Below are 12,924 nucleotides of genomic sequence, written 5' to 3' on the forward strand. Positions count from 1 at the left end.
CGGGGATGACTCACACAGCTGCGTGTGGCTGGCGTGGCAGCTGGGACAGTTGCCTTCTTTTCTCCTTGTGGGCTCTCACCCTTAGGAGGTCACACCAGGCTTCCTCAGGGGCAGCCACATTGAGTCCGACGTGCGAACACTTATCAAGCATCCCCTTGAGACACATCTGCTGACATCCCTCTGGCCAATACAAGGCACACTGTCAAGTCCAGAGTCGAAGTGAGAAGGGACTGGACAGGGCGTGGATCCCAGGAGGTGGGAGTCACTGGGAGCCCCCGCTGTGAGGACCTGCCACATAGCAATCGTCTCACCTGCCACGGAGCGCCCAGTGGAGGGTGTCCATAGGAGATGCTCTCAAAAGAAAATATATATATATAAATATATATACATAAAACCATTCTTTTACATTACAGCTTCTTAGCAAAGGAGAGTGAGAAAATAGTTTTGCCACCCTTTGCCAACTCAGAACAGAGAATTCTGCAAAACAAGAGTTTTCACAGGCGAAAATACGTTCTCCCTCCACCAACAGGCTCCAGGCAAAAGCTGCAGCAGATGTGTCCAGGTTAAAGACGCTGCATCACAAACAGCCTAGATGGCACAGCACTGGAGACTCTGAACATTACCCGCCTGAACGAATAGATTTGTAAACTTCAATCTATATTAATTGATGTAAAGATTTCAAAAGTTTATACATATTGGCCTTAAGCATATAAAAACTCATTTTAAAACATCAACCCAATGCCAAATTTGTAGTTTCTTTTAGGTTTTCTTTACAAGCATAAAGCATGTGTTTGCCCCCTGGAAATCTGGAGAATAGCCTCAGATGGGCACCTGTGGCTTGGAGGAAACCTCATTGCGCCAGAGCTTCCGCCTGGCAACAATGGCACAGTGGTTCAGAGCACTCCTTCCACTGAAGACGAAAAACAGTAGGTAAGATATTTTTATAGCAAAAATAAATTGACAAGACACTAAACAATTATGAGTATGAAAGTGAACAAAAAATCAAGACCCAGACAAATGAGAAGGGAAGTTGCGTCAACCTTGCCAGCACTGCTTCTGTCTGGCTAATCCGAACTTTAATCTGTACCACATCACTGGGAAAGGGGAAGAAAACCCAACAGGATTCTCCCTATTATTTACTTAGGATCAAAGGCTACCTCCTAAGGGTGAATCAGAAAGCAGCAGGCCTTCCCTGGCCTGACAGCCCAAGGTCACATCACTAAGGTAGCCTGGGAACTTCCCAGTTTTCACTCAGGTAACGTCAACCAGATTGCTGTCGCCAGGCAACACTCAGACGCAAACACAATTCCATCCCAGAAGGTCACTTCATCCTTCACGAAGTTATTCATACACATATGCAAACGCAAACACACACGTATCACACCCATATACATGTCCACGTACACACAGACACATGACAATCCGCACACACACGTGAGAAAGACCAACATGAGGGAGAACCAGAAGACACAGCACAAAACAGAAAGCCCCACACGCAGCTCAGCTACTGGCACTCCAACGTGGACCGTACAACGGCCACGCGCACCATGGCTGAAGGCAGGACTGAGAAGGAAGCTGCAAGTATCAGGCAACTGGGAAGTCTAAGCTATCAACAACGGGTACTCAGATTCGAAAAAGAATCTGTTGGAATAGCGAGGGATAAAAATACAAAAATGAAAATAAGCACCAAATGGTCTGACAGAAGACTGGATGCAACTGATAGAAGAATTCTGAACAAATTCAGAATAAAGCACAGAGAAACAAAAAAATATGCCATACATACGGGGGTAGTTTCAAGAATGTAAGTGGCATAAGGACATTTGCAGCTGAGAGAGCTCTCTACCAGGGAACAACCCTAAGGGAAACTTTGATTTAAGCAAAAATAAAACAATTCTGGGGCACCTGGGAGGCTCAGTGGGTTAAAGCCTCTGCCTTCTGCTCAGGTCATGGTCTCAGGGTCCTGGGATCCAGCCCCGCATCAGGCTCTCTGCTCAGCGGGGAGCCTGCTTCCCTTCCTTTCTCTCTGCCTGCCTCTCTTTCTACTTGTGATCTCTCTCTCTGTGTCTATCAAATAAATAAAATCTTTTTAAAAAAGTAAAATAAATCCAAACAGAACGTCTAAAATAAAAAATAATACTACTAAAAGGCCAAAAGTGGTGAAGTCTAATTGTTAACTGATTATATAGAAGAATAATAATGAGTCATTGGCTTCACAAAAACAACTGAAAAAATGTGCAACAGTAGGCAGAAGGAGAAGCAGACCCCCCCACTTAGCAGGGAGCCTGATGCAGGACTTGATCCAAGGACCCCAGGTTCATGACCCAAGTCCATGGCAGACACTTAACTGACTGAGCCAGCCAGGCGTCCCTGATCTGAGGAGCTTTAACAAGAGAGAAAAGATTTAAAATTAGCTAAAAGAGTAAATTGTATGTTAAGGGGTGTTACCACACACACACACAAAAAAAAAACCCGATATAAAAAATTAATAAAGAGAACAGGAGAAAATTTTCGGAGGTGACAGACTGACTTATATCCTTCCTTGTGGTAAGAGTTCTACAGTGTAGACTTATCTGCAAAGTCATTGAGCCATATGCATTGAACAGCTGCAACTTTTTTTTTTTAATACGGTGGGTTTTTTTTAAAGATTTTATTTATTTATTTGAGAGAGAGAGCATGAGAGCCGAGCGGGTCTGAAGGAGAAGCAGACTCCCCACAGAGCAGGGAGCCCGATGTGGGGCTCGGTCCCAGGACTCCGGGATCATGACCTGAGCCGAAGGCAGATGCTCAACCAACCGAGCTACCCAGGCGCCCTGAATAGCTGCAACTTTTTAATGTCAATTATAACTCAAAAAAGAGATTTAAAAAAAGTAGAAATGTGAGTCAAATGTTATACATTGATAGTCTAGGGGAACTGGACAACCAAGGCTGGTCTGAGAGCTGAACCGAATTATACTGAGTGATCTGCATAACTGCCTCAAAAAGAGCTGATGGGCCCAAAGAGATCGGTTTTACTTTTCTCTCCTACTATTTCTCTCGATATAAAGAAAGGAGCAGAGTATGAGGGACCAGAACAGGAATGTCTTGATTTCATAAATTACCCTTGATACTGTACGCACTGAGAACAAGACTAAGTTGTAATTATTATATACAGGTTATTTCTATAGGATTATGAGAGACATACATGTATTTATTTCCCCATATGCCTACTTTTTTGGTCATTGAAATGAGACTAGATTTTTAAAACTTGAATTCTGAAGTTTATTTAAATCAGCCAAATGGTTGCTGGATTTACTAGCCCACATGCAGGGCTAGTAAAGAATCAAAGAATCAAAAGAGAAAATGAAGAATCAAAAGAGAAAATGGTGAAAAAAAAAATGGTGGAACAGTTTAAGTTAGTAAAAATAGAATACTGAATATGTGTTCATTAGTTTATTATATATCATATTTATTCATCATATTTATAAAGCCCAAATATTTAAAATCTGTCTTCACATTCTTTAGTTCCCCCTCTTTTGAAATCAGTCCCGTTCAACAATATCTACCAGCGTGTTAAAGGCTTAATAGAGAATGAGTGTGAGCCAAATGCAGCAAGGCTTACTGGTTCCCTTGACTTTCTAGCTCTGTGGTTGTGGCCAAGTTACTTAACTGTTCTATAAAACAGAATCAGAGACATTCACTTTAGACAGACAGAATTAATATCTTGGGGTGCGTGCAGGGCTCCGTCAGTTAAGGATCCGACTCTTGACTCAGTTCAGGTCATCATCTCAGGGTGATGAGGTCAGGCTCTACACTCAGTGTGGAGTCTAGTCTGCTTGAGAGAAATTCTCTCTCTCCCTGGGCCTCTGCTCCACCACCCTCCCAAAACAAGTAAAAAAATAAAGTATATACACATGCACAAATTGTAATTCCTACAGGCATTATTATTTTATTTTGATTGGGTCATACTATTAGCCCTACCTCTCGAATTCATTTACTTTTGTTAGTTTAAATGAAAATTTAACGTAGTCTTGAACTGAGACTCATATGAAAAGTGCCTATCACAGCCCTCCGCATACAGCATGTGATCAAAAAAATTAAAGCTATATTTATTACTTGCACATAAAGGAATTATGGTGTTTCCATAATCCTGTAGACTTTCACCATTAGATCTCATAACAATGGAAGAGTTCTACTTATCTAACATTCAAATTTTTTCCCTATTTCCAAGTTATTCTGGGAGTATTTTTTTTAATGAGGCATTCACCACGTCCCAATCCACCACCACCTGTGTACTAATATCCACAACAAGCACAAAGCCACCTTAAGAATTCTAAAGGACTTGTAGAAAGGGCTATGAGGGGCTTGTAAAGAAGTCACAGGAAGAGTATTACTACTGGAATTACTCAGATAGTACACAGTCAGCTCCTTATTTTGGTGGTAGACCTCAAAAGACAGTTGGACAGGTGGTTTGTTTGTTTGTTTTTTCCAATCAAATTAAATGGTAATTGGAGCTTTATAAACAGAGAGCCTTACCTTCCACCAGTGGTCCCTACTTTTACTTACATAACAATCACTCCACAATGCAGGGAATCTCCCAAGACAAGACAATATATAAGCCACAGAAACTGAAGCCGAAAAAGATGACAATGGAAGTAAATTTTCATTCAAATACAGTCATTCTAGCCTCAGAAGATTGCAAACTAATAAACGCAGAGATTGAAAATTAAAATGCCACCTTAGTAATACTGAAAATTGATATTCAGAGGAAAAACATTAGTAAAAAGTAACTGTTGTCAGTATAGCCTGATCTTCTGCTGTGTCTCCCACATTCTCTGTGTCTCTTCTAAACCAGAACTCAGGTGGAGTCAGGATGACAAACACAGCCCTGACGATACGTGGAAAAGACTAGAGACACGGCCATGGGGAGGCACTGGGCTATGGTGTCTCTGCATCACGGGACGGGCCACGTGCCGTGGGAGCGGAGTGGGAAGCTGGGGAGGCCAGCCAGCCTCCATCTCTTCCTCCAGGCAGAACTATTTTCAGTGATGTAAACCAATTCACTCATTCGTTTAGCACTTTTTTGCAGGGCATTCCCTGTGAATAACTGATTGTTTGAGGCATCACGATTACGGTCTTTAGGGACACAGTTGTGAACAAGACAAGTTTGTTTCTGTGTATCATAACTATATAACTTTTTTATTGTTTTTGTAGCAATCATTTTCTCTTCATTTGGGCAATATTTATCAGGCACATGTTCTGTCTGTGTATAAAGCTCAAGGATGGACAACATTCGTTACAATCTACACAAAAACACCTTGGTCAACTAGATCAAAGGTCATCATCTGTAAACAGGGAGGAAATTTTTTAAAAAGGCAAGAGTAGACAATGAGTTTTAAATTGTTATCCACTGGGACGCCTGGATGGCTCAGTTGGTTAAGCAGCTGCCTTTGGCTCAGGTCATGATCCCGGGGTCCTGGGATCGAGTCCCACATCAGGCTCCTTGCTCAGCGGGGAGCCTGCTTCTCCCTCTGCCTCTGCCTGCCATTCTGTCTGCCTGTGCTCACTCTCTCTGACAAATAAGTAAAAAATATTTAATAAATAAATAAATAAATCGTTATCCACTGATTCACTAGACCAACACAGATACAGCACTTGTAACATGTAAGGAGACGTGCTGGGTGCCCGAAGACATGCAAATGGATTGAGGCAGGAAGAGGGCAACCATTTTCCAGGTCCCTTCCTTTCTCCTATGACTGAATCCTCCCATTTTTACCTCACACTGGGCTGTGGGCTTTTTCTTGCCCTTCCTCTTGCCCTTAAGCAAGCTAGTTAACATCTCCTCCAAGCCTCAACTCTCTCATCTGCAAAGCGGAGCTAATCATAATAGTACCTTTTTATTAGGTTGTCATGGCACTCAAATAACCCATACAGATCTCTTGAACACCATGCCTGATGTAGTAATAGTCATCACTGAGTGCTGACCATGCCTGCTGTTCCTCTGCTTCTGTCAATCTTGCACATTTCTTCCTCTTCATACCTACTGCTACCATCCTAATTCAGGCTATTATACTAATCAAAGTTTTTTTAAAAAATTTAACAACCAAGCCAGTCACAGAACAATGGGCTCTTCCCAGTACATGACATACAACTTTCTGCCTTCGAACCCCGGCTTATACGTATTCCTGTGACTAGCATCCTACTCTTGATCTAACCGGTTAAAATAACAATTCATTGTTTAGAGCAGCAATGTCCACAACAGTCAAACCAGGGAAAGAGCCTAGATTTCCATCAGCAGATGAATGGAGAAAGAAGATGTGGTGTATATACACAATGGGATACTATGCAGCCATTAGAAGAAACGAAATCTTGCCATTTGCAACAACATGAATGGAACTAGAGAGTGTTATGCTGAGTGAAATAAGTCAATCAGAGAAAGACAATTATCATATGATCTCCCTGATACAAGGAATTTAAGAGGCAGAATAGGGGGGCCATGGGGGGGGGGTAGGGAAGGGAAAAATGAAACAAGATGGGATCAGGAGGGAGACAGACATACGAGACTCTTAATCTCATGAAACAAACTGAGGGTTGCTGGTAGGTCGGGGGAGGGATGGGGTGGCTGAGTGATGTACACTGGGGAGGGTATGTGCTGTGGTGAGTGCTGTGAAGTGTGTTAACCTGATGATTCACAGACCTGTACCCCTGGGGCTAATAATACATTATATGTTAATAAAAATAGTTTTTAAAAAATCCAATTCATCTTTCAGGATCCATCTCAAATACCTTCACAGGGCTTTCCCTGCTCTGCCACTCACTATTTTTTTCCCCATAAGCCAGGTTTATCCTATACACCAATACTATCTATGTTCCAACATTCTCAGTTCCCAGTTCAATGCATCTTACAAAGAAAGATGAGAACATATAAAAAGTCCATATTTTTTGCTCCAGAAAATAATCATCACCTAAGACTCTCGCTTTGTCATCTGAGTGAAGAGCCAATCGCTGAATCTACTCCTCAAAATCCTAACAACGTCCTCACACTGAATTGGAAAAGTACCGATACTATAAAAACACAAGATAAAAACAAGAAATTAGTCTTCTGCATTAAGACATACAATGTTTTAAGAATGAAGAAAACAGGGGCGCCTGAGTGGCTCAGTCCTTAAGCGTCTGACTTTGGCTCAGGTCAGGATCCCTGGGTCCTGGGATCGAGTCCCGCATGCGCTCCCTGATCTGCACGGAGCCTGCTTCTCCCTCTCCCTCTGCCTGCTGCTTGTGCTCTGACTCTTGGTCAAATAAATAAATAAAATCTTAAAAAACAAAAAAAAAAAAGAATGAAGAAAGGATTTTCTCACTTTTCTTTCCTGCTGCCCAGTTGGCGAGCTGTGTATTGATCCCCATAGTCGATCAGCACCAGCTGTCGAGAAAAGACATTCACTTTGTTGCCTATAAATAAATCCTCCAAATGAAGATCGTCGTATTTGGTCCGCTTTAAAAAGGTGCGGTGATTCTTCACATCATGCTGGAACAAAAACAACACAGTAAGACACAGAAGTATCAACAGACAGTGTTACTCTTCCTATAAATTAGAAATGATTCTTAATTCTACTTTATTAAACATAGCTTACATGGTTTCATTTTTGTTACAAATCATAATTTCCTTTATAACTTCTGCATTTCCTAGTCCAATCTAGTAATAACACAAAAACTTACTACAAATTTAATACTTCAAAAAACCATGAATATATTGCCAAATGTTTCAGCAAATTAGTGCTTATGAAATCCCCCAAAATTCCAAATTTCTGCTTTCTTCCCTACACAGAATGCCAATACCAAAGAGATCTACCTGTAAAATGGTTGCCAATGAAGAGGCAAAAAGAGACAAGTGGGACTCTCTTCACCTGATCTTCAATTTGACTTGCTGTAGAGGTAACAGCTTTCAATAATGGCAACATATTTAGGACCATGATAATCTTTATCTATGACTTTCACTTATTGACTATTGCTTAATCTAAAACATGAATAATCCCACTTCCGTTTTCCAATCAAAAGTATTAATTACTACTTGACATTAAAGATAAAGGCACGAAGTTACCTTCTTGTATTGGAATTACAATAGCAAAAAAAGAATTCTCGTTAAAAAAAAAAAAGAAACATATATACATATTCTCAAGGGCAAGTACACAGAAGTCAGTCCTACTCTTCTTCCTAGTCCCACTTCACTCCCTTTGCTAACTTTAAAGGGAAAAAAAGGTTTATTTACCATTTCAACAGACCCGTCCCCTGGGTAAAATAAAAGTTCATAACGTCGAAAAAGTGAAGCATTTGGATCATACCACTCTGCAATGAAAACGAATCTTTCATCATGATTCTGCAAAGAAAGAATTTTACATTAACATAAAATATAAGCTCTCTTGTATAAATCAAGTAAGTTGAAAGCAAGGCCTACCAAATATTTGTAACTAAGATAAATCTGTTACTACTTATTTACTGTGCTGCTTTCAACAATATATTACTTGTCAGCAGACCCCCAGAAATATTTCCTTGTACTTTCCGTAAATATCCTTAGTTTTCTCAATGATGACTATGAACTGCCTAATACTTCACAGCCACCACTCACCCTGAGTAAATCAACAGTTTTCAGAACGTGAACCCCTGGTCTGTGTCCTGTAATAATCCAGGCTTCTGAACGCAAATTTACACGCACACGGACAGCAAAGTCGCCCGGAGAACAAAGCTGAGACGCCAGTGTGAAGCGTGGGCCGAGGCCCTCCGAGCAGCAGACACCACGGCAGGACTAAACCTCCCGAGTCCTACTCCCGTCCGGGGGCCCCATGAGCGGAAGCGCGGACGGACACGGGCGGCGGGACGAACCAGAGGGAAGGAGAGGGAGAAAGGCTTCGCCGGGGCTGCTGTGTGACCTGCGGGGGACCGGCAGGACCAGCGGCAGGACCAGCGGGCAGGGCTGCGGCCAACGAGCCCTCGAGGGGACCGGCCTGCTCGAGCCCCCCGCTCCCGTCGGGGCTGGCGAGGAGCAGCCTTGGGAAGCGGGTCTCAGGGGCGACGGTCAGCGCGGACTTGGAGCCCGGGAGGCCCGGCCGCGGCAGCCCCCCAGCCGGAGGTCGATGCCTCCCGCGCAAGATCAAAGGAAACCGGTCGGTCCGAGACCGGCCTTTCCGGGACCGTCCGGCAGGACTGACGACCGCACGTGTTGTTAAAAGTACCTCGGCCCCAAAGTCCTTCCTTACAATGAGCGAAGGCGGACGTCAGGGGCTTGTAAGGAAGGACGGACTGCGGAGTTTTGTTCCTGACTCCAGATCGAACTCCGGATTCTTTGCTTCAGCTCTAGGGTAGGCGCCTTTGAGGTCAATAACTCCCTTACAGATTCCCACGGAAGAAGCTGTCTACACTTGGTGATTAGACCCGAACTGTACTGTGGATAGCTTCGGACACTATTTTCCCCATAATCATCCCAAATACACATTTCAATACTGCTTATTCGTTCGGGGATACGGGCGGAGCACGACACTCGCGAAGGCCTCTCCTCACACTGGCCTCCCGCTCTCACAAACAGCCTCTCGAGGCGCAGGCGTCACTGCGTCCGAGCGCTATGGTCCGCCGCTGGCACAAAGCGGAGGCCTGCGTCGCTCACGAGACGCTCACCGCGTAGGAACACGCTCCGGTCCTCGGAGCCCCACTGGCCGCGTAACCCCGACCACGGAGCGCAAGGTCCGGGCACGAGCGGCCGGAAGGGAAACCGCGGGGCTCGCGCTTCCGCTTCCGCTTCTCCGCGCCGCGCAGCAGCCGCACCGTCCGCTCTGCGGGGAGCTAACGGAGCAGCTTCGTTTCTGACTGACGAGGCAGCTGCTGGCGAACGGGGCGCGGAACAACCAGAACACGGAGACTCGAGGAATCGTCTGTCCGAGGCCGCGCCAGGCGGGAAGGCAGGAGCTTCCCGGGCAGCCCCAGGCCCTGCGCGCCACGCGGGCCGAGCGCATGCGCGGCGTCTCACCAACGCGCTCGGGAGACGGAGGAGCGGCCGCAGCCGCCGGAGGCCGCGCAGACGCAGAGAAGCGAGCGGAGCCTGCCGCGACGTCGCCCGGACGAGAAGACCAAGCCTGGACTGGCGGCCGCCGAACAGCCCAGGTCTGAGGGACAAAGATCCTGGGGAGGGGCGGGTTGGGATCTGCGCTCGTCCCACGGCCCTCAGCGGCCTCACGGAGCCGGGGGAGAGAAACGACCCACGGAGCACGACGCTCTGGTAAACGCTGCGACCTTCCGCGGTCATTCCTGGAGCACCACAGGGCGGCGGCGCGGCCAAACCCGAGGGTCAGCTGACCCTCACGAAGTTCTCAAGTTTTGGGTCAGTCCTTGACCGTACCGCGGGGCCATCGCCCCATCCTGGCTCCCTGCCTCTCCACTGCGTCCTCAACCGCAGGAACAGACGACCAGATGCAAGAAAGACAGACAGCAGAGAGAGATCACGAGTAGCCTCCTTATATCCTGACGAAGGCTTCAAAATAATACGGATGGCATAAAGAAATCAAGATGAAGAATTTCACAGAGTGTGGGCATCTATTTTTTTAACTGGAAATTCAGGAACGAAAAATAACTCTAACTTACCATTCTCTAACTAGCGAAGATTTTCCTCCAAAAGATAAAGGTGAAATAAAGACATTCCTAGATAAGCAAAAAGAGAAAATGTATTACCAGGGTACCTGCATTCAAAGAAATTCTAAAGGCAGTTCCATAGAAAAAAGGAAAATGATACCAGATAACTCAAGGAGTTAAAGACAGGGCTGAAAAATAACGGTTATTGGGTAAATGTAAGTAAATAATTGGCATGCAAAATAACAATGTCTTATTAATGAATAATAAATAAACAATATCTTGTGGGATATAAAATATGTTGAATTTGGATGCATGTCAAAGAGAATATAAAGGATGTAAAAGGTAGAGAGTGTTCTTCAAATTACGTGAAGCAAAGAAAATATCTCCTACATCAGTTGCTCAATCTGTTCTCAAATTCCAATGAATATTAGTGAACAAGAATCTCTCCTAAAATAGTACATAAACAAATCAGGGATATTCTGCTCGGCTTCTCACCATCTATTCTGCTAGAATGAACTGCCTCTCCTACTCCTCAGACAATGGGAAAGCGGTATCAGAATATTTAACAAATCAATGACGTTCAAACTCTAGAAATTATTGTTATTGTCGTGATTAATGGTTGTCATTAATTTCTTAGAGTACCAAGTAGCAGGCTCTTGACATGATCTCATGTTATCCTCACAACAATGTAGATAGTATCCCTATTTCATGGACAAAGACAGTAAAGCTCAAAAAATTTGAACACTGGTCCGAAGTTATACACCAAAGAAGTAAGTCAGAACTCAGTCCTTCAGACTGCAAAGGACTGAAGTCCAAATGATGCAGAAGTCACTATTACAGAAAGTATCCATTCAACGGGTCAAATCCAATGATGAATGGAGTTATTTAACCACTCTCCTATGTAAAACTAAGTAATTCTAAACAGGGTCAAGTTCTGCGGCCTGTAACAACCATCTAGGAGAAGAGAAATGGATTATTAGGAAATGCAATGAAAGAATTTTACTCCCAGTGACATCAAACATATTTAACAAACACTACTTTTCAATTACATCCCAATTCCAAAATCCTAAAAAAATCAACAGTGAAATGTGTCCTTCTAAGATACCATTAGTGTGTAAAATATCACAAAATGTTACAAAGCAGATGTCATGTGGGAAATCACATTCTGTGCTGCCCGTAAGTTGCTGCTTTAAAATCAATTTTCACTATGAGCATTAGTTATTCTACGGTAGTCATGAACTGTAAAGAAAAACAGGAAAAGCAGTTCTTGTCTAAGGTAAAGGGGGAAAATGTCAACAGATACGAAAGGTTACACTCCGATGGGAAAGGAATAAAGAGTTGTGTTATCTTTACAAACTTCCTCAGAATGACCACCTAACGAGATGCTGAAAGGAGAACTGGCCAGACCACGCCACTTCACTGTCTCTGGTAAGTAAGCGGCACACGCACAGAAACACGTCCACAAGATTCCAACAACGTCTAAGCTCCTTGACTGGATCTTTCGGATTCTAACCTAGAGCTTCATTCACAACAACATCTGCATACAAAGAAGAAAAATCCTTCATATTCTCTTGAAAAGTTTACGCATTCCTTCATTTATAACTGATTTCTCTCAACGAGATTGTTTAAAACTACGTAAAAATAAGTCTCCTCTCCGAAAAAAGGCCCACTATGCCAAGTACAAACTGTATTTAAATGTGATTTAAACTTAACTTTCTGATTTATCTTTGCAGTAGAAACCCTAGTTCCCTCCTAAAGTCAAATAATGCCTAGCGGGTAGCGATGGCACTTCTGGACTTGGCACCAACCGTGCTCCCTGGGAACGTCCCGTCCGGTCTAGCCATGGCCTTGCTGCCTGCTACACACATGGCTGCACCACAGCCCTCCTGGACCAAAGTCACCTTTGAAATTTAAAAAAAAAAAAAAAATTATTTTTCAGCTAAATTGGGCAAAGACTAGCAAAGAATGGGATTCATCAGATTAATGTGATTCATTGAAATGATAATGATGTCAAACCTGGAAATCACTGTGTTTGAGCCTTCATTTTACGGAGTAGGAAACTATGGCCTAGTGAGCATCTGTGACTGCCACAAAGTCAGGAAACTACCCGGGCTATGACTCTGCTATCTCCATAATACCACGCTTTCAGGGCTGGCTGGAGAGGGAGAACCTAACACTGAAGCAAGACGAAGGGACACATCCGTGTTCTGGCTGCAGATCTGACGAGAATGTCATGGCCATGGTCACAGGAACAGTGAAGGTCTCAGCTTCCATCAGATACAGGCTTATGTGGAACAAAGACCACACTGAAGCACAAAGAGACTTTTTCTTAAA

At 43.8% G+C, this 12,924-nt stretch overlaps 1 protein-coding gene across 4 annotated transcripts in view; it reads right to left on the reverse strand.

Annotated features, from left to right (window-relative positions):
- The window catches only part of NME7 (NME/NM23 family member 7), a 276,360-nt gene that overhangs the window by 224,297 nt on the left and 39,139 nt on the right, over positions 1-12,924 (reverse strand). For 3 of the 4 annotated variants that reach the window (XM_059145681.1, XM_059145682.1, XM_059145685.1), the window contains exons 2-3: positions 8,243-8,350; positions 7,335-7,501 (exon numbers count right to left, since the gene is read on the reverse strand). In XM_059145681.1, the coding sequence (XP_059001664.1) occupies positions 7,335-7,501; positions 8,243-8,350 (275 nt within the window). The remainder of the gene's footprint in view (positions 1-7,334; positions 7,502-8,242; positions 8,351-12,924) is intronic. The other variant, XM_059145684.1, reaches the window with a different exon arrangement.

The sequence above is a fragment of the Mustela lutreola genome, chromosome 14, assembly GCF_030435805.1.
Source record: "Mustela lutreola isolate mMusLut2 chromosome 14, mMusLut2.pri, whole genome shotgun sequence".
Classification (NCBI taxonomy): domain Eukaryota; kingdom Metazoa; phylum Chordata; class Mammalia; order Carnivora; family Mustelidae; genus Mustela; species Mustela lutreola.